The 22,232-nt window shown below is 40.1% G+C and overlaps 1 protein-coding gene across 6 annotated transcripts in view; it reads left to right on the top strand.

The window, feature by feature from the left end:
* The window catches only part of ECPAS (Ecm29 proteasome adaptor and scaffold), a 109,473-nt gene extending 87,473 nt beyond the window's left edge, over positions 1–22,000 (top strand). For 5 of the 6 annotated variants that reach the window (XM_040239244.1, XM_040239260.1, XM_040239237.1 and 2 more), the window contains 15 exons: positions 475–625; positions 2,333–2,398; positions 3,685–3,774; positions 4,539–4,605; positions 5,302–5,393; positions 5,473–5,539; positions 5,774–5,965; positions 6,861–7,069; positions 7,920–7,963; positions 8,062–8,254; positions 9,756–9,894; positions 12,680–12,785; positions 12,991–13,079; positions 15,406–15,477; positions 18,763–19,043. In XM_040239244.1, coding sequence (XP_040095178.1) covers positions 475–625; positions 2,333–2,398; positions 3,685–3,774; positions 4,539–4,605; positions 5,302–5,393; positions 5,473–5,539; positions 5,774–5,965; positions 6,861–7,069; positions 7,920–7,963; positions 8,062–8,254; positions 9,756–9,894; positions 12,680–12,785; positions 12,991–13,079; positions 15,406–15,477; positions 18,763–18,902 — 1,717 coding nt within the window. In that variant the 3' untranslated portion in view covers positions 18,903–19,043. Of the gene's footprint in view, positions 1–474; positions 626–2,332; positions 2,399–3,684; positions 3,775–4,538; positions 4,606–5,301; positions 5,394–5,472; positions 5,540–5,773; positions 5,966–6,860; positions 7,070–7,919; positions 7,964–8,061; positions 8,255–9,755; positions 9,895–12,679; positions 12,786–12,990; positions 13,080–15,405; positions 15,478–18,762 lie in introns of all 6 variants that reach the window. The other variant, XM_040239230.1, reaches the window with a different exon arrangement.
* Positions 22,001–22,232: the final 232 nt, after the last annotated feature.

The following is a 22,232-nucleotide window of genomic DNA, read 5'->3' as shown; positions in this document are numbered from 1 at the left end:
GGAAATTTGGATATTAGATGATATGAAAAGAATTCTTAATATTTCTGGGGTGTGAAATTGTATTTTGATGATGATAAAGAGTCCTCCTCTCTTGGTGACACATAGTGAAGTTAACTTAGGGATTATGCTTCAAAATAATATGACGGCAGGGGTAAAAATTATATGTATGATCTGTATGCATGGTGGATGTATAAGTGAGACAGAATTGGCCAAAGGTTATTAATTGTTGAACTGAGTGGAGAACATAATAGAATTTCACTTATGATCCTCTCTGCTTTCATACATGTGTGAAGTTTTCTTTAATCAAAAGTAAACACAAAATCCAGAAAAACAACACAGAGCTAAGACCAGGCTCTGAACCCAAGGGAGTATGTTCCTTAATGCAGGAAACTGCAGAATATCCTCATGATTAGACTTGTAGGGCTTCTTCTTTTTGTTAAAAGAACTCAAGAGTTGTGTTTTGTGTGTCTGTAGTATCAACACCCTGGTGAAGATCAGCAAAAGTGCAGGAGCCTTGTTGAAGCCACATGCGCCAAAACTCATCCCAGCTCTGCTGGAGTCCCTAAGTGTATTGGAACCCCAGGTTCTCAATTATTTGAGCCTCCGGGCTACAGACCAAGAAAAGGTGAGTTGACAGTATAAGCGTATTGACAATTATTGTGAAAGGAGAGGCCTGTTAAGATACTGAATAGGTCCTCCAGGGTTCTTGGTCAAACTACACGACTCAAATGATACTTTCAGCACTCCCGAAACAACTTGACTCCTATAACCACATGTAGTGTTTTTTATTTAATAGTGGTGTGGGCAGGGAGAGGACTCATACACTATTATGTGAAAATGACACTTCTAACCAAAATAATACATCAGTGCATTGATTTAACAGAGTTTTTGGTACACGTTTGTTTATTTTTTAGGGGTTAAGGCTCAGAGTCTTTTTCTATGAACCATTCTTGCCCTACAAGTCAAGGGGATTTCTAGCTAGACTTTGGCATGGTTCAAAAGTATTTTGCTTTTTACATATACTATAGTTCCCTAGTCTCTTAATCAGAGTGTTAGTTTTTTTTTTTTTCCTTTAAATTACAGATGAAATATATTTATTGTGAAAAATTAAAACAACACAGAAGTGTAGAAAGTATCCGCTAGGAGTCCCCTCTTCTCGGGCAGCGCAGTGTCATTCCTGAGGAGCACACGCTGTCAGCAGTTCCTGTGTCTGCTTTCAAGTTCCTTTGCAGTCACAGGCTACAAAATCAACAAAGACATTCATTTAGAAATAGAATCAAGCTACAAAAGTTGTTCTGCAACTTGATTTGTGTTTTTAACAAAATCCCGTGTGTGTATGTCGATCTGTTTCATTCTTTTTCGCGCGTGTGTAGTGTTCTATAGTGAGGTTATTTTGAGCTTTTGTGCGGGAGCTTTTATAATATCAAAAGTTACGAATGTTCTGTTTCCCTCCACGTCTGTGCCAGCACTGAATAATCTCAGTCCGATAAGAATCTCATTCTGATTTGCAGTTTCCTGTTATTAGTGTTGTCCATTGTCTTTTCATATTGTGTTAGCCATCTGTATTTTCTTTGTGAGTTGCAGTGTTTCTTTTCCGTGGTTATTTTTCACTTGTTTATATTTTTGCATTTGTCCTTATGAAAACTGTCAGGCTCCTGTCACGTGACTGGAAAAGCTTTCTCTAAGTTCTCTTTGGTTTTCAGCTCACCTAAACTGTTCTCTTCTCATTCCCTTTGCCTCTTTCTTCTTCAGTCATTCTTCCTCTTTCAGCAGTAATCTTGCCCTTTCCTGTGTTCCCACCTCATAGGTGTTGGGAATGAAGAAACGTAAACTGTAGTTCAGACTTTGCAGCTGTAGGCAAGTCGCTTCTGTATGCCTAATTTTTCTTGTTATTATGTCTGGATAGTGTCAGCCCCTCCTGCTCCTTAGTTCTTGAACTAAGACACCATATGAGGGCCCTTTCCATAGTTAAAGGAAAACGTGTAAAAATTAAAAATCATGTCTTAGATGGAAAATTATTTGATCTGTCTATTTATTGGATGGAGAACCTGAGGCTCTGGAAGCCTGGATAACTTGCCCAGAGCCATACTGGGGTGTGTTCTAGCGGTGGTTAATACTGAACTGTCGTCTGCATGTCTAACCTGTGATGAGATGCTGCCTTTACATATCTGTGGTTGAATGCAGGACCAAAGAAGTTTTTTAGACTTGTGTTTTAGTTTGTTGTATATATATATTCTTTTTGAAAATATTCCTTAATTTGGCAGTCTCACCCAACGGGAGTCTGCGGAGGTTCTTCTTGATTGATCGAATGTCCTTGTATTTGTGTTCTCAGGCTGCAATGGATAGCGCCCGACTCAGTGCTGCCAAATCCTCTCCCATGATGGAAACAATCAACATGGTCAGTGCCTCCTATAATGAGAACGTTTGTCAGCTTACTTTAGAGTGTAATGTTAAGTCTTCAGGTTACAGTGCACTGAATGAACTAGAGATTTAAGCGACGAGTGAAGCAGCTGTTGTGACTCTAGTTTTTTCTTAAGAATTCTTTTTTCTTCTCCTGTATTGCTAAGGGAACACATACTTTACCCAATACTAGACTCCGTTAGTCCAGATTTGTCTTATGCAGGGAAACAATATATTAAGATTTCCCTGTAAATCTGTATCTGTATATCTTTTGGCCTGCCTTTTCTAAAGAGAGGTTCAGGTATTTGTCTCTGCCTGAGCACTGTCTTGGGGACCTAGGAAGGTGTAAGCTGGAGGTGTTCAGAGAAGTAGACAGCAGAAAAGGTAGGGGGAGAGAACTGAGCACCTTTGATAGGTTGTTCAGTTAAAGGAAGGGGATTTGCAGAAAAGAGCTGCTTAGCACCAAGTTTCAAAGTTCCAGTGTTTGTGGAATCATAGATTAAGAGTCCCTAAGGTCACAAAAGCCAACTCTCCTGTGCCTGCCCTGGAGTGGTTAACTGAGAACTCATGAGCTACTGGAAATTGTGGTGCTAGGCAGATCACAAGATTAGACAAGAGAAGACATTTTTCTAGTGCTTACTGGGGAATTATTATCAAAATTTGGTCTAAAGATGTTATATTTTAGTTGGATGATGGAGGAAGAAAGATTAAAGAAATAGAAATAGTTAGCAAACTTCTTATAGATATGATCATCAGTAATAGAACATAGTGGTTACACTTTCAAAAAAACAGTGTCACAAATTCAGCCTAAGAGGTCAACTTTAATAAGATGGCTTGGTAGGTCAGTTTTAATCTGGATTGATAAAGAGGAAGTAGACCCAGAGAGATCCTTTCTTCTTGGGTGCTCATTATTTATTTTCTCCTTTATAAATCGGTGCTTTTTATTATTTTTGTTTCTAATTTTGAACCACTGATAAATGGCTTTCTTGTGTGTAGTATAATGGTGGTTTTAACACTGAAATTAGAGCAAAATCAAACCAGTAGTTTTTCAACTTCATGTCAAAACCAGTTGGGTGCACAGTTGACGTGGGCAGTTTTTTGAGGGGGAGGGGCGTGGCTAGTTCCCCGACCAGGGATCAAACCTGCTCCCTCTGCAGTGGAAGCTGAGTCTTTACCACTCGACCACCAGGGAAGTCCCGGGCAGTTTTTAATTGAAGATATGGTACTGACTGACTGACTTACTTATTTCCTTAAGTGAACTTTATATTTATTCTCTTCCCAAAGTGCCTGCAATATCTTGATGTATCAGTGCTGGGTGAGCTAGTTCCTAGATTATGTGAACTGATCAGAAGTGGTGTAGGTCTTGGAACCAAGGTAAGCAAGTGTATTTTTTACCAGAGAAATTTGCATCTTCATTAGTTTGGGCCACAAACATAGAATAAACGTCATGTGTGAAATACATTTTTTTTCTTAAAACCTAATACTATTTTATATTAACTTTTGTTTCTGTGACTGCATTAGTAACTTAAAACATGTAACTCATTCAGAATATAAAATGCGTGATTTACTCAGTAAATATCATCTCCTCTGTCCACGGGAATTCTCCAGACAAGGGTACTGGAGTGGGTTGCCTTCTGGTGTCTCTGTGTGCATGGGTCTTACACAGTGCCTTCTTTAATGGCTACATGATACTTATTCTCTTGTGTGGCTGGAACGTCATTTATTTTAACCCATCAGGGAACATTTGATTGGTTTTTGGCTCTTTTGATTCTCCACAAAGCACTGTGGTGAATGTCCATGGACACATCTGAAGCTACTTCCTTTGGTTAAATTCCTAGAGCTGGAAATGTTAAAACAAGAATTGGACAGGATGGCAGGTTGCCCTCCCAAAAGATCGTATGAGTCTCCTCTTCACTTGCAGTGTTTGAGAGCAGTGTACATTTGTGCAACAAAGGTTCCTGCTGGAACTCTTGAAGAAAATCTTCGTGTTAGTAATTTAAAATAAGAGTTTTTCCTAGATGGTCTCTTGGAGGGGCTGTTAGGCTTTGCGTATTTCTTTAGATCTTTGACTCCTAAAACAAAGTTTGATAGAACACTGTGACCATCAGATTTGGACCTGTGCCTTTGTGACCCTGCAGGGAGGCTGTGCCAGTGTGATCGTATCGTTAACTACCCAGTGTCCCCAGGACCTGACGCCTTACTCAGGTGAGTTTGTCTAAACCGTGTGGGGCGATGTTTTGGTATGGCCATGTCTTGTGTGACAAGGTTTTAAATGGAAAAATAACCGTCATTGAGCCACGCTTGAGGTACTGTGTACTTCTTCTTCCCTCAGGCTCCCCCGCCTCTGCCTTTCTCTCTCTTTGCAAGAGGTACAAGATGATCAAGTTTAGCACATTTTCACTGGTTTACAGATTTTATTTCTTGCTGGTTAAGGAGGTGAAAGTGTCTCCTCTTCTGTAGGATTTGTAATGTGACATCAGCATTTTTATCTTGGATTGATTTCCAGGTGGGGCTGATGGACTTTTGTACAAGTACCTCACTCTCAGTTTTGCAGCTTTCCCCCCAGTATTCTAGGCACAGATTATTATTTGTTTACTTTTATTTCTTGGACACACTGTGCCATCTGCAGGATCTTACTTAGTTCCCCCTGGTACCTCCTGCATTGGAAGCGCAGATTCTGAACCACTGGACTGCCAGGGAAGTCCTGATGCAGTTTAATTTTTAATTTTGCACCAAGCAAAGAGAAGCGAATGGATAGTACAAATGTAACGTGCAAGAGCTCTAGGCTACCATGGAATAAATCAGATACTAACTACAGGTTTAAGTTTGTTTGGGTCCTGGGAACAGAGCAGAGCGGTCGGTCAACCAGGTGTCAAGATTTTCCTCCTTTGTTTGCACCAGGTAAACTTATGAGTGCTTTGCTTAGTGGCCTGACTGATCGGAACAGTGTAATTCAGAAATCCTGTGCATTTGCCATGGGCCATTTAGTTCGGGTGAGTTGAATTTCTTACTTAGTTAAATAAGTATAGTGGCATAGTTATAGAGAAATGACTGGGATCGTTTCTCTTCCAGACCTCACGGGATAGCAGCACTGAGAAACTCCTGCAGAAGCTCAATGGCTGGTATATGGAGAAAGAAGGTGCCTTTCGTTTCCTACTTCAGTTACTGTTAATTTAGATGTAAACAGCCTAATGAAACAGGACAGATCAGGTCTTACCCTTTCTGATTTTATGTGCTCTTGTGAGGAACATTGCTGGTTGATTTTACTGGTTTGTTTTGTTGTGGTACAAGTTCTACAGTGGTCTGTTTCAGCCAGTTACTCTTAAAGACAGTACGAGTCATGAAGATTGTGGGCCTTTCTGCTTCTCTTTAGAACCTGTCTACAAGACCTCTTGTGCTCTGACAATTCATGCTATTGGACGATACAGCCCCGATGTACTGAAGAACCATGCCAAAGAAGTTCTGCCTTTGGCATTCCTAGGCATGCATGAAATTGCTGATGAGGAGAAAGCAGAAAAAGAAGAATGTAACTTATGGACTGAAGTGTGGCAGGAGAATGTCCCTGGTTAGTAAACAGTGCCTATGAGTTAAACCTGTTCCTTAAGAACCACAGTTGAAATTTATTTTTCTCTTAAAAAAAAAATTCTTTTTACTGGAGTATAGTTGAAATAAAATATTGTGTTAATTTCTGCTGTACAGTGAAGTGAATCAGTTATACATACACCCCTTGTATTTTATATTCTTTTCCCATATAGGTCATTACAGAGTATTGAGTAGAGTTCTATGAGCTATACAGTAGGTTCTCATTAGTTATCTGTTTATATATAGTAGTATATATATGTCAGTCCCAATCTCCCAATTACCCCTCCTGCCATACCCCCGCCCCCAGTAACCATAGTTTGTTTTCTACATCCCACTGTTGGAATTTCTAGCTCACTTTTTATTTGCAAACTTCTGTAGTTACTTTTCCCGGCACGTTAACAGTGTGTGTCCCGTTGGGTTCTTAGCCTGTCCAAATTGCTGAGTTCTCAGGTTGGCACTCAGAGCTCTTTTCTTTCCTCTCTCATTGCACCCCATGTGAAGAACAGAAACTGCCCTAACACAGCAGAACTTGGCTTATTTCATTGGAGAGTGAACAGTGATTTTTCTGTTGTTCTGAGTAATATTTTAGAGTAGTGCTTCTCCACTCCGCTTTTCACCTGGACACACATTCATGGGTGACAGCCCTCCTCTGGGCGCATCCAAGTTCATAAAGTCCTGCTGCTGTGACGACTCCTCACACCCCTCCTCCCTTTCTCTTCCTTTCAGAGAGTGATGTGATGCAATGTCATTGTTGAGTCACTGCTTTAAACTGATGTTCACTGACTTTTATTCCAGACTTAGGGGGAAAAAAATCCATTAGTTTTGGGGGTTGTTTTGGTCATTTAAAAGTTGCTTTAATTTTGCTTTTCATAATCTAGGTTCCTTTGGCGGCATTCGGTTATACCTGCAGGAGTTGATTACCATTACCCAGAAGGCTTTACAGTCTCAGTCCTGGAAAATGAAAGCACAGGGTGCAATTGCCATGGCGTCAATTGCAAAGCAAACCAGCTCTCTGGTACCTCCGTATCTGGGAATGATACTGACCGCGTTACTACAAGGCCTAGCTGGAAGAACGTGGGCAGGAAAGGTAAAGGAACCATTCATGCCCAGTTAAACTAAAGGTATCCTTAAAGGATTATGACTTCATCCTTCACTTTTCATTTTCTATAAAAATTAAAATATTGTTTTGTGGGACAAAAGATGGATGGTTTTTGTGAAACAGACAGATTTCTTAGGCAGTGGGAAGCCTTGGGTAAATGTGATTAAATGTGATATTTCATCAGAGTATAACCCACGTGTCCTTGAATAGTGCACAGTAATGCTGGGGGTTGATTTTTATTTATCCTGTTCAACTTTCCAAGATAAGTCTTAAACCAAGTGGTCATCCTTTTGTCCCTGTTGACCTCATGACCAGACCATCAGGATTGGGCATCTGTGAAATTGAGTGGCCAGGTCATTGTGTCTGAACCCCCGAGTTCAGGATGCACGTATCTGGGGCCTGTGAATTGGTCATTTTTTTGTAGACGGTTGATGGTAGGCTGCACACAGTGACTGTATATGGGGAGCAGGAGACTATGATCACATATAGTCTGTGTGGTGTGGTGGAAGCCCTGGAGGCCCGAGCAGAGCTGTAAATGAAGTGGGGGCCTCGGAGTCAAAGCCAGTTCTGATACCATTGTTAATGCTTCTGCCTCTCTGCCCTTGGGCAGGTCGGTTCTCCAGGCTTCATGCAGTGGAGATGAGGACAGTTATCCTGCTTCCGTGGTCTGGAGCAAAACTCTGTGGATGTGCTTGTTAAACGAAAAGTGTGTTATAGATGTGGTGACTGCTTCATTTTTGTTGCCGTAATTTTTAGATACTTCTGAGGTAGTTGTAGTCATGTGCAGAGAATGTAAATGACACATGGGTGCTTATCTTTTCCTCTTTCAACCCTTTAGGAAGAACTTCTGAAAGCCATTGCCTGTGTGGTGACAGCTTGCAGGTAAATGTTCCTTCAGTGAATCAGACGCCGTTTCTTAAACTGAGCTGGAAAGCCGGAGCCTTTATTAATTGTTTGATGCTTTCATGTGGGTCTTACAGTGCAGAGCTGGAGAAGCCTGTGCCCGGTCAGCCCAGCACAAATGAAATCCTGCAGGCTGTTCTGAAGGAGTGTGGCAGAGAGAACCCCAAGTACAAGATTGTAGCAATCAGTTGTGCAGGGGATGTCTTAAAGGCCACCAAAGAAGATAGATTCCAGGAGTTTGCTGACATTGTCATACCTCTCATCAAGAAGGTAATGACTGCCATCTTCTTTCAGGTCTCATTTATACTTTAAAAAATTTTTTAAAAGAAGATTTTCCTGTGTCCTCTTTGCACATTTTGTTAGGATTCATGTAGCTGCAAATTGCAGAAGATCCCAAAACATCATAGCTTTAAGCAAGACAGACGTTTGTCTCTCACATACTAGTTTTGGGAGTCTGGCTCTTTACAGCTCCCAGCTCTGCTGTCCCTGGAGGGTGGCCACTATCTTCACAGTCCACCGTGTGTCTGCGTTCCAAGCGGGTGATGGCAGGGGAGATGGAGAAAGGATGAAAGGTCAGAGTAGGCACATCAGATCTCTTTTAAGGGGAGCTCCTGGAAACTGTAGCAGGGCCTTTTCACTTCTCCCATTGGTCAGTGCTTAGCCAGGTGGCAGATGAGGTTGCAGACAGGAATCTTCGTTTTAGGTTTCCATTTCCCCTCCATGGGATAATGGTGAATTTTTTTTTTTTCCAACAAAGCAGAGGGCTTCCCTGGAAGTCCAGTGGTTAAGACTCTGGACTTCAGTCCAGGAGGTGTGGATTTGATCCCTGGTCAGGGAACTAAAATCCCATATGCCATGTGGCATGCCAAACAAAAAGAGAAAACAAAGCAGAAAGATGAGTTCATTGCAGAGATTTCATCCTGAGAGCCAGGAAACTTAGGGCTGCGGGACCAGTGAGTTCCTGAGTCTGGTATTGGAGTAGACGAATAGTCTCTCTCATGGTGGTAATGAGCTTTGCATTGCAAGTTTGTGCAGCAGCCAGCCCAGGCATCCCAGAGTGAAGACAGGGAGCTCAGTGTGCCACTGCTGACTGCCTTGGCTACAGATTGGGGGACTTTGATAAAAAATGGACCTTGATTCATTTTGGATAATGAAGTTCTTGTTTTTAAAGGTTGGACACTGATTCAGAGAAAGAAGGCTATGGTTTACCAATTTTTTTTTTTTTTTTGGTGAAACATAAAATATTTAAAATAACATTTTTATTTGGTTTCTTGTGTTGCTACTATTTTGCAGTTGTAAAAACAGTTGTTTAAATAATTTCTGTTACACACATAATGGTAGTGTATGGATTTGGGAGACCTGTATTTTAAATGGATTATTTCACCAGCCAGCTAGACAAGTGACTTTCTAGTTTGTTTCCTTATCTTATAAAGACAGAGTTTGGATTTAGATCATTACTGAGTTCTTTCTCCTTTAATTCCATGATTGTAATGCCACCCTTTCTGTGTTGTGCTCAAAATACTATATAGATGATAGGTTTTTTCACCTTTGCCCACAGAGTCCTTTATAGGATCACCCAAATTTATTGGAGAGATGTAGTCTTCCTGATCAAAATTCTTTGAATGAATAGGGCGACCCATGGTAGAGAATTTAGCATTTAATTACTGGTTAATATCTCATACTCTGGTACCCTGAATGTTTTAATAGTATATTTGTAACTTCAAAGAAAAAATTTTTTTTAATTTGCTTTCTTTTTTCTTTTGCCTTTCAGAACTCACCTGAAAGCATTGGAGTCCAGACAACCAAAAATGAAGATGAGAATGAGAAGGAAAAGGAGCTCCAGCTGGAATCTCTGCTGGGAGCCTTTGAGAGCCTGGGCAAAGCCTGGCCCCGAAGTGTGGAGACCCAGCGTAAGTATCAGAAGCTGCATTTCAAGAAGGCTGCTGTAGTCAGGAGTTACTTCACGAGAGCGGAGGCATTCTGTGTGATGATTTATAGCTGCAGTTTCCTGTAGAGCCTGATGGATAGAGAGGATTATCCAATATAAATCTTACTTCTGTGTTGACAAATAATCTAATTGACTATTAATTTGGTACGGCTGCTCTAACATAGTCCTGCAGACTGGGTGGCTTCTTTGCTCAAAGTCTGAGATCAAGGTATCAACAGTGTTGAGGTTTCTTTTGGGCTCTTTCTCCTTGGCTTGTAAATGGCCATCCATGTCTCTGTATACTAATGTTCTTATATCTTATATACCAGTCATCTTGGATTAGGGCCCTAATGGTCTCTTTGAAAACTGTCTCCCAGCACAGTCACATTCTGAGATACTTGGGGTTATTAGGACTTCAACATGTGAATTTGTGGGAAATGGCAACCCACTCCAGTATTCTTGCCTGGAGAATCCCATGGACAGAGGAGCCTGTCAGACACGACTTAGCAACTAAACCACCATAACAACTGTGATACATTTTATGTAGATAATTTGACTATAAAAATAATTCTGTTGGTCTTGTTTATGGCACTGTATTCTGAGAGATCCATGGAATTTATTAGTGGGGTCTCTCTGTCTCAAAATTAATGGTCTTGTTGCTCAACCTTCAGTAAGCAAATGAAATCTGTCTGCCTGAGAAACTCGTAATTTTCTGAGAGATTTGCAGAATTGAGCATAATCTTTCCAAGTGAAAAGTGAAAGTTGCTCAGTTGTGCCTGACTCTTTGTGACCCCTATAGTCCATGGAATTCTGCAGGCCAGAATACTGGAGTGGGTAGCCTTTCCCTTCTCCAGGGGATGTTCGCAACCCAGGGATCAAACCCAGGTCTCCTGCTTTGCAGGTGGATTCTTTACTAGCTGAGCCACAAGGGAAACCCAAGAATACTGGAGTAGGTAGACCCCTTCTCCAGTGGGTCTTCCCAATCCAGAAATTGAACCGGGGTCTCCTGTATTGCAGGCGGATTCTTTACCAACTGAGCTATCAGCGAAGCCCAAGGTTTAAATAAATGGTAAACCTTTACTCGTGGGTTAGGTTGTAGTTGGTAGGAGTTTGCCTTGTATTGGTTCTTGCAGTGCATCCTACATCTGAATATTCCTGAATCTTATGAAAAGCATCGTTGACTCTGTGATTCAGTTCAGTTCAGTCGGTCCGTGTGACTCTTTGAGACCCCGTGGACTATAGCACACCAGGCTTCCCTGTCTATCCCCAACTCCAAGGGACTCTCAAGGGTCTTCTCCAACACCACAGTTCAAAAGCATCAGTTCTTTGGTGCTCAGCTTTCTTTATGGTCAGGTCTCACATACGTACATGACTACTGGAAAATCCATAGCTTTGACTAGACGGACTTTTGTCGGCAAAGTAATGCCTCTCTGTTTTTTAATGTTTTGGATGTATCTAAAATCACACTTAAGAGTGTCATTGAGCCTTGGCATCCTTTGTGTGAACTTCAAAAAGTATATTTGCTGTGTATAGGATGGATTTCCCCAGAGATACAGATTTGTAAGAGGTTTTATTTCTTGGTGTTAAGTTTGGACTGCAGTGTAAGCCCACTTATTTGATTTCATTAGGACTATTAATTTTTGCTTGATAGATGGAAATAATTCAAATAGGGAGTTATATAAAAAGATGATACATATACAAGGCAGTCGTCAGTTCAGTTCAGTTCAGTCACTCAGTCATGTCCGACTCTTTGTGATCCCATGAATTGCAGCACGCCAGGCCTCTCTGTCCATCACCAACTCCCTGAGTTCACCCAAACTCATGTCCATTGAGTCGGTGATGCCATCCAACCATCTCATCCTCTGTCGTCCCCTTCTCCTCCTGCCCCCAATACCTCAAGGAATAGAGATGTACATTCATATACCAGTTACAGGGGAAGGGCAAAGGCCTTTGAGAATTTGTTCCACACTGGCTTCTCATATACATCTTACTCTTAATATATCATCTTCAATTTCTGGTTTTATTTCCTTTTTTTGTTTTTGGTTTTATTTCTTTATAGTGGAGAAAGAAAGCACAATTTCTTAGGAAGCAGTTCAAATGCAAAATCTAGATTCTTAACCCCTATCCATCTTTACATTTGTGAACCTTACTAAATTCTGCAGCATTTAAAAAATAACTACTTCGTTGAGTGTTATGCTCTTGTTTCATCACTTAGCAAAATATTAGTTACATAATTATAATAAGAGTGCAGTCTGGCATAACAGATTTGGAATAAAGCACCATTGACTCTAGTTAAGTCTGCAGTATGCATAAGGTTGTGAGTGTCCAGCAAGGACCCCCCAGCCTCCAGAGTCTTGCTTTCTTTGGCCGTCATTCATGGTATTTTACAGGGCAAACGCAGTGTGGTTGACTCTCTGTCAGTTTTGTAGAGAAGGATATTGCCTTGACAGTGAATAGTTTTAACTTTTGAACAGTTATATATGATTTGAGGGTGGGGGGGACATATTTCTGATCAAGGAAGTTTGTGGGAATTTAACAGAGTCATGCTGAAGTGTTTTTGAAATTTCATGGCTTTAATTAAAGGCATTTGTTTTTGTTTTTGTTTTCCACTTTTTCCTCTCTCCCTCTCTCTTCCACTTACCCTCCAACCCCATCCTCTCTCTGTTTGTCCCTCTCTCCCTCTCTGTTCTTTGTTTCACTCACTTGCTCTGTCTCTTGCTTCTTCATACTCTCTGTCCTGCTCTGTCTCAATCTGTCTTTTTTCCCAGGTTGTTACCGTCAGGAGTTGTGCAAACTGATGTGTGAACGGCTGAAACTCAGCACATGGAAAGTGCAGCTGGGAGTCCTACAGGCAATGAATGCCTTTTTTCAGGGGTAATTCATTTCATAGTTCAGTCATTTATTTTACTTTCCCCTTCCCCTTAGCATTTTATGTGTAATCAGTGGAATTTTTTTAAATTTCAAAAAGCTAAAATGACATCTAAAATAATACATACACATAGGAATCGTTTGTGCCAGAAAGGCTTTAGAATGTTTCTGAAATAACTAGTATTTGGATCTTGCTTTCTGATTTGTACAGACTAATGCTTTTAGAAGAAGAACATGCAGATCCTGAGGCTCTGGCTGAAATTCTCCTTGAAACTTGTAAATCAGTCACATATTCCTTAGGTGAGTGGTAAACTGATATGGTAAAGAGTCTGCCTGCAGTGCAGGTGACCCCGGTTGGATTCCTGGGTCAGGAAAATCCGCTGGAGAAGGGATAGGCTACCCACTCCAGTGTTCTTGGGCTTCCCTTGTGGCTCAGCTAGTAAAGAATCTGCCCGCAATGCAGGAGACTTGGGTTCAGTCCCTGGGTTGGGAAGATCCTCTAGAGAAGGGAAAGGCTACCCACACCAGTATTCTTGGCCTGGAGAATTCCATGGACTATATAGTCCATGGGGTCCCAAAGAGTCGGACATGACTGAGCGGCTTTTGCTTTCACTTTCAAACTGACACGGATAAGGGGGTTTTCATTTTAAAGCTCAAAGAGTTAAAGTTTAAATATGTCCTACCTTGTGCTGGGAACTAAATTCATGGACCCAACTACTGAACTCTTCTATTAGACTCAATCTGTGCCCCCAAACTGGAATGTATTAATCTGAAACTAATTAGGATTTCAACACCTAGATTAGAAAAACCTTTGTGATCAGTATTTTTTAAAACCTTGTATTTGGAAATAATTTCAAACTTAGAGAAAAGTACAGTAATAGTGCATATGATACTTTTATATGCTTTACCCAGAGTTACCTGTTAACGTTTTGTGCCAGTTACTTTGATTTGCCTTCTGTACACATATAATACTTTTCCCTGAACATTTGAAAGTATGTTGCTTACATCCTGCCCCTTTTCTCCTAAGTTCTTCAGTGTGCCTGCTTTTACATAATCATAGTGTAGTTACCAACTTTAGACAGTGTAATGAGGCAGTGTTTTTAACCATTCATAGTCTAGGTTTTTAGTTGACTCAGTAATGTTTTTATATAATTTTTTTCTCCTCTCCTTAAGGAATCTGGTTTAGTCATTTAGCGCATTTATTGATAGTTGTCGTGTCTTTTAGTCTCCTTTGATCTGGAATGGTTCCTCGGCCTTTGTCCGGCTTATATGACATTGGCAGTTTTGAAGAAAAGCCTTGGCTTGCCCCACTTGAAAACCAGCGTGTTTCTCACTTGCCACTTGTCTGGTGTTCCCTGTGGTCAGATCCGGCTGATGAGTTCCCAGCTGTGCTTCTCTGTAAGGGGTGGTGTGTCCTCTCCTGTCAAGAGGCACACTGTCTATCTGCCCTCCTTGGCGAGGTTAATTGTGATGATCCAGGCAAGGTATTACTCCATTTACTCTGCTGTATGGTTACTGTTTTTTCCCATTCTGTCTGGTAAGCAGCCTGCAGAACATATTTTAAGACCATTTGAATAACTGCTCCTCTTCAGAACTGTGTCTTCTAAAGCAGTCTTGGAGAAGACACTTTAAGACCACGTACATGTACTGCTGGTTTTCAAAATATCTTCTCTAGCTTCAGCATGCATTAATAGGTTTTCCTGAGCCAGCTTTTACTAAGAGGATTTTCCAACTCTAGCACTTCCTCTACATTGACCCTTTAACAGCTGATTTCCTCTCATAAGCCAGGTCCCTCTCCTGAACTCTTTATTAATCTGTTATCCACATTGTTTCATGCATCCCTTTATTTCCCTATTGGTTTATAATTACTTTCCTGAATTAATCTGTTGCTCATATTATCCCAAATTTGGCCAGTGGAAGCCCTTTTGAGCTGACTCCTGTGTCTGGTTGTCAACTCACCACCATTTTTTAAGCACTTGTGTACTTCGTAGCATAACAACCTGTTATAACCTCATTTGTTTCTTTCTTTGACTCAGGTCTGGTTATATGTTAGTTTTTTCTCTAGACAGTTTCACTGTGAGCTAGATGCTCCGTGTAGAGTAGAGACCAAGGAAGCATATTTCAGTGGTGATCCTTGGAGCTAGCCACATGGTTTTGGATAAAGAACTGGCAGCTAAGAAACTTGTCCTTGTAGGGTCGGGTCCTGGCCAGGTGTCCCTGAGTTGGCTCTTTACCCCTGGGTTGTGTTGTGTTCTTTGCTAAAATGAAGAGGTGATGAAAACCGTAAGACTTTTCTTAGGAATCCTATGAGGTCAATATGTGTTTGAGATACTGTCTTTTGATTTCTGACTTCTAAAGTGGGTCCTTTAAATATTTCCATTTATTGTGGAGATTGGTATATTTCACTGATGGCTTTTTTTTTTGAAGTAAGGAATATAGACTTGTAACATATTTCTAGTATGTGATGATAATTGGCAAAGGGATGCTTGCTTAAGAATAGGTATATCTTTTTCTGAGTTTATAATTTCTGAATGTCTTTTTTTTCGGTGACATTAACTTAATCTTAAAAGTACTGTTTGTAAGGTATATAAAACGAATAATGTGAACTGTATGATTTCCTTCTTAGAAAATAAGACCTACTCATCTGTGAGGACAGAAGCTTTATCTGTGATAGAATTGCTGCTTAAAAAACTTGAAGGTAAGTTCTTAATATTTCTGATTGGAGGACCAGAAAGCCAAGGAGACTTTATGGCAGATGTTTTAGGAAATTTTTTTATTTTCTGTTTTTATTTTTAATGAAGCATATATTCCAAAATGTAAATTAATATATTTGTACATGAAAGTTGAATATACATAGCTAAAACCTTCAAACTTTATGAAGTGTTAAATTTGGTACACTTCTATTTTATATACTTTTAATGCACTATGAAATGATTATCTCAGTAAAGTTTTAGTTTCCAACACAAAAAACCTCAAATAGCCAAAGCAATCTTGAGAAAGAAGAATGGAACTGGAGGAATCAACCTGCCTGACAATCATCAAGACAGTATGGTACTGGCACAGAAACAGAGATATAGATCAATGGAACCAAATAGAAAACCCAGAGATAAATCCATGTACCTATGGACACCTTATCTTTGACAACAGAGGCAAAATTATACAATGGAGAAAAGACAATCTCTTTTACAAGTGGTGCTGGGAAAACTGGTCAACCACCTGTAAAAGAATGAAACTGGAACACTTTCTAACACCATACACAAAAATAAACTCAAAATGGATTAAAGATCTAAATGTAAGACCAGAAACTATAAAACTCCTAGAGGAAAACATAGGCAAACACTCTTTGACATAAATCACAGCAAGATCCTCTATGACCCACCTCCCAGAGTAATGGAAATAAAAGAAAAAATAAATGGGACCTAAGTAAAACTAAAAGCTTATGCACAACAAAGGAAACTATAAGCAAGGTGAAAGGGCAGCCTTCAGAATGGGAGAAAATAATAGCAAATAAAATAACTGACAAAGAATCAATCTCCAAAATGTGCAAGCAGCTCATGCAGCTTAATACCAGAAAAATAAATGACCCAATCAAAAAATGGGCCAAAGGACTAAACAGACATCCTCTCCTAAGAAGACATAGAGATGGCTAACAAACGCATGAAAAGATGCTCAACAGCACTCATTATCAGAGAAATGCAAGTCAAAACCACAATGAGGAACCACCTCACACCAGTGAGAATGACTGCTATCAAAAAGTCTACAAGCAATAAATGCTGGAGAGGGTATGGAGAAAAGGGAACCCTCATACGCTGTTGGTGGGAATGCAAACTAGTACAGCCACTCTGGAGAACAGTGTAGAGATTCCTTAAAACACTGGAACCAGAACTGCCATATGACGCAGCAAGCCCACTGCCGGGCATCCACACCAAGGAAACCAGAATTGAAAGAGACATATGTAACCCAATGTTCATTGCAGCACTGTTTACAATAGCCAGGACATGGAAGCAGCCTAGATGTCCATCGGCAGATGAATGGATAAGAAAGCTGTGGTACATATTCACAATGGAATATTACTCAGCTATAAAAAAAAAAAGCACATTTGAGTCAGTTCTAATGAGGTGGATGAAACTGAAGTGAAGTAAGTCAGAAAGAAAAATGCCAATACAGTATATTAATACATATATATGGAATTTAGAAAGATGGTAATGATGACCCTATATGCAAGACAGCAAAAGAGACACAGATATAAAGAACAGACTTTTAGACTCTGGGGGAGAAGGCGAGGGTGGGATGATTTGAGAGAATAGCATTGAAACATGTATATTACCACATGTGAAGTAGATGACCAATCCACATTCAATGCATGAAGCAGGGCACTCAAAGCCAGTGCCCTGGGACAACCCAGAGAGATGGGGTGGGGAGAGGTTTCAGGATGGGGGACACATGTACACTACACCCGTGGCAGGTTCATGTCAATGTATGGCAAAAACCACCACAATATTGTAATTAGCCTCCTCCTGAACATTCATTGGAAGGACTGATGCTAAAGCTGAAACTCCAGTACTTTGGCCACCTGATGTGAAGAACTGACTCATTTGAAAAGACCCTGATGCTGGGAAAGATGAAGGCGGGAGGAGAGGGGACGACAGAGGATGAGATGGTTAGATGGCATCACTGACTCAATGGACATGAGTTTGAGTGAACTCCAGGAGTTGGTGATGGACAGGGAGGCCTGGCGTGCTGCAGTCCATGGGATCACAAAGAGTCAGACACGACCGAGCTGCTGAACTGAACTGAACTAAAATTAATTAGTTAAAAAAAAAAGGTTTCATTTCTATAGTGAATCTTGAGTTAATCTTGGTGAATTACACCTCGCAGCTGACGGTGGCGGGCAGAACTCACTGCACACATGTCAGTAAACAGAATGACGCACTGAAAAGTGAAGTTAGGAAAACATTTAACAGTTAACTTCTGGAATTGTCAAATTTGATCCCAGTTTTCTCAGTTGATTTTTTTTTCTGTTTTCCTTTTTAAAAGCTGTCTTATACAGAAGCAATTTTATCTAATGGTCTGTTCTATCACTGGTAACAGGAGACTGGTAGCATTTTTCCAGTAGTGTATCTGCTACTGACTTCAAAAGGAGGCCTCTTTTCTTTTTTTTTTCTGTTTCCTGGTTTTTGTTATTTTAGCCATATGAATAAAGAATGAGGAAGATGGAACAGCTTTCTGTAGAGCCTTATGTATTTGCTGTTTCTCATTCTGTCTCTGACCTTGCCTAGCAATTAAAGCACCTCTCAAGGCTCCATAAAATAGGCTGTTTAGATTCAGTAGCATCGCACACCTCATAATCCCATTTTCCTTGTTGAAATGAAAGCTAGGAACTTAGATATATCCCTGGATTCTCAGGTTTGCCACATATATATGCATACATTCTAGATGAGGAATATGAGGCTAAATAGTGAAATATCTAGCTTGAAACTCCATCACCAGAACATGTCAGAACCTCATAAACAAGATTTAGTATCTGACATACTTTCTGAATTTCTAAAATTTTGAGCATGCATGTAGTTCTGTGCTTCTCTTAAAGGTGTAATAAAGTATCATCTGTTCAAACTGTCTCTACAGTTTTCAGATGTATTGATTTTTTTTTTACTGAGCTTATCTTACAGAGATATATTCAGCTCAGTGTCTGCGATGGCTTTTTGTCCCTGTGTGCCCTGTCTCCTGAGTGGCTTCAGTGTCCCTTCATTCTCTTTGTCCCAGCAGCTCTGGAGGCAGAGGATGAAACCCCCTGATAGTCCCTCAGGTTATTGTCAATAATTAGATTCTGAGACAACTATTAAACCTGTGATCATTATATGCAGGACAATTATTGCCTTTACTTCAGGGATAGGATGTGTGGCATAAAAGCAGAAAGAATAGTTTTGGGTTTTCTGCTTGCTTCTTCTATAAAGATTCTTTTGTGTTTCTTCTTTCCATTCAGAATCGAAACAGTGGGAAAGTTTGACCCCTGAGTGCAGAGTGGTCCTGATTGAGTCTTTAGGAACCATGGAGACAGACAGCAGACCTGAGCTGCAGGAGAAAGCATCGTTACTGAAGAAAACACTTGAAAATCTGGAATAAATTAGAAGGGGAAGAAACAAGTGCCATGTTCATTGGGGTTTGAAACGGTGGTGTTCTTTGAAAAACCAAGTGGGGAAAAGTAAAGATTAATCTGTAGCATGCATCATTCCTTGGCTGAAATAAAAAAAAAAATGCCTTAAATTTTGTTCCTTATTAGCTTTATTTTACTCAATGTTTTAAAAGTATCTGGACTGGATAAGCTAAATGGAACCTTGGATGATATTTGAGAGGTGGTTGTAGGTGAAACTGACAGAAATAGCTGTTGAAAGAATTAGAGCTGTTATTAAAGGAATAGACAAAGTTACAGCAGGAACCTGCATAAAAATCTTAGAACTGCATCCAAATTTTACAAAGTCCTTTCAGGAAGAGGGGCTGTGTAAATCGCTTAGTTTAACCCCCTTCTGTAACCTGAAGAAATAGGCTATGAGATGATGTAGTTTCTGTTCGGAGGCCTGTGCCGAGGCTGGAACCTGCATGTTTGTTGACCTACCCAGGACACTTTTCTTTTACACCCTGCTGCCAATCAGTGCTAACCTCGATCTACCTGAGAAATTCCCAAGATGAGAAGGTACAGCCGTCCTGGCATCAGAACTGAACTGACCCATTACGTAAGCACTCTTGGATTCTTGAAGTTCAGAAGCTAAATGTTTTGTCTTATCATTTGTTTAGACGGTTGGCTTTTAGAATGGTTATTTACCAACCTTATAGATTGAGAGGGAGGGGAAATTCAGTTTTTATGTGATAATTCTAATCATCGTCCTTTTACAAGCAGATGAAGGTAGATTAGGACAAAAGTGTTCATTCTGTGGTGTGTATTCTGCAAAACTCCAACCAACAACGATATCGTAAGTGCTTTGGTTTAGATCATTTGTAATCTCAAAACTGTAAAGGCAAATTAAAATTTTCTACCCACTTTTATGCTAACAATATGACTGTGGGACAGAAAGAAAACCATTTTAATTAGCCATCTGGGAATAACATGGTATCATTCAAAGTAATTGCAGCTAGGGATTCTTTCCTTATACTGCTCATACTCCTGCCCAGGGATGTCAGGTAAGGGGGAAAGAAGTTTAAATAAGTGTTTATCAAGGTGAATGGAGAACCTTCTAGCTCACCTTGGATTCCAAGCACAAAACTGGCTTTCACTCAATTCTGACCCCTTACTGATGTTAACAGCAGGGTGGAAATTCCATGTTGTTAATTTTGGGGGCCTCTGTTAACCGAAGTGGGGCTTCCCACGTGGCGCTTATGGTAAAGAATCCATCTGCCAGTGCAGGAGATGCTAGAGACATGGGTTCGATCCCTGGGCTGGGAAGATCCCCTGGAGTAGGAAATGAATTTTCTTGACTGTGACCCATAGTCAAAGTAACTTTTTACATCATGACTCAGAACTCTGTGTGTTTGTATGTGTGTGTGTGAGACAGAGATAGAGGATGAATAGAAAATCTTTAACTTAAATAAAATGTTTTGTGAAATGATATACTCTTAAGTGTGATCTGCTTTGATCCCTCCCCACCAGCTCCCCACCACCATTCTGAATGTCCTTCAGACCCACTAAATTCATTTTCTGACTCATAAGTGGGTTATTTATAGTTTGAAAAACACTGCCCTAGATAGTACCTAAGCCTAGCTGTATATGCTATGTTTTGGGGTTGCTTCTGATTGGAAAAGGAGTTTACAAATGAAAATTTAAGTGTTCATTACCAAAATATCCTCCTAGCTGATACTAAATATAATTGTGAGTTTTGGCAGCATCATGAATTTTAAGTAGACTATCGTGGATTTCCACTTGAGAGTGGTGTGTGTTTGGGGAAGAAAAAATAAACCCCATTTTTGAGAAAGCTTATGTCCTCATGGGACTTGGTGTTTTTCAGATCAGTATTTCCCCTTCCACTAAGTGCCCTCTGACTTTAATTTTCAGTACCTGGGATACTCTTCCTAGGCAAGAATGCAGTGTAGATCAGGTATTATCAGAAAGTAAGAGTGTAAGGGCAATAATTGTGCTCTTGGCTCGTATCAAGTTTAAAACCTCATCAGATTTTATGCTTTTTAAACTTTTTGTTACTCAATAATGGGAATTTCCCATGGTGCTGAGAGAGGTGCTAAGATACTTGAACCTTAGTGCTTAGTGCTATTGAATTAATTTGTTTTAGTTTTCTAAGCACATTTCTAAGTTTTTACACTTACTGCCTTCATCTTGACCAGCCAAGTCATTTGCACAGCTAGTAACGTTATTCACGGTCTCCTGATGCAGCTTGTGTTGGTGTGCATATGCACTCACAAATTTATTTAAAAGAGTTAATAACTGAGAGTTTGTAACTGTGGAATGGTGATACTGGTGAACAAATGGCAAAAGGACCTGTGAACATCTGTATCTTTGGCCTTCACTTTCCAAAGCTATCTGAAACAGATCTTTATTATTTTTTCCCTAGGAACATTCAGTGCTACTCATCACATAAGCAACTGATTTAGAGGGTCTACTGAATTCCTTATTCCTGGAATACATATCGTCACAAATTTAATTGATAATGTGAAAAGGAGGTACCTGAAAATTGGCAATTGGAAATCAGAACAAAGTATAAAACTGTCTTTTTAGTGATAAAGAGCAGCCATTTCTTTAATGTTTGTGTCCAATTTACAATTGCCAGTGTGTCTGCCTGTAATACAGTGTACCTGCACAATAAAAACCGAGTGCCACCGAATCCCCGTTGCTTTACCCTCCCATCCTTTACTTGTGTATTCACTGATGAGAAAGCAAAGAAAAAAAGATGTGACTCTGTCGGTCTGTGCTCTAGTAGCAATTGCACTGTGTGAACACTGTCTGCCCATTGGGGGAGGTTCCTATCTGCTGCTGCCACAATATATTCATGCTGCTTGTGAAGTACAGGGAGTTGTTTTGACACTGGCACCCACTGTAATGTACAAACTGTTGTTAATGGATGTATATGTAACAGATTTTTGTATTTTATATGCAAAGTCTTCATAGAATCCTCTGCAATATGTACTGAGCTAGCGAAGCATGTGATAGTCTTGAAAGGAAAATCCTTCTGATGCCCAAGGAGATATTAAGTGGTAAATAAAAGCTGCATGATCAGTTCTTTGAAGTGGTCCATTAATTTTTACTGGTTCTCTTGGAAAAGAGTTCAACTTCCAAGATATTGCTTAGTTACTTTTTAAAGACCAAAAAAGGTCCTACTGCCAGCCATATTCTGAGCTACTAACCAAGCAGAAATTGTTGGCTTAGGTGTCTGGGAATTTCAAGGCAAAAATAGAAACAGTTAAGACACCTGAATAATTGCTGTCAAATACCTGGAGAAATGCAATCATTGA

This window comes from Oryx dammah, unplaced genomic scaffold, assembly GCF_014754425.2.
Source record: "Oryx dammah isolate SB20612 unplaced genomic scaffold, SCBI_Odam_1.1 HiC_scaffold_1, whole genome shotgun sequence".
In the NCBI taxonomy this organism is placed as follows: Eukaryota; Metazoa; Chordata; class Mammalia; order Artiodactyla; family Bovidae; genus Oryx; species Oryx dammah.
The sequence above is the reverse complement of the archived record's forward strand: the minus strand, read 5'-3'. Positions and strand labels throughout refer to the sequence as shown.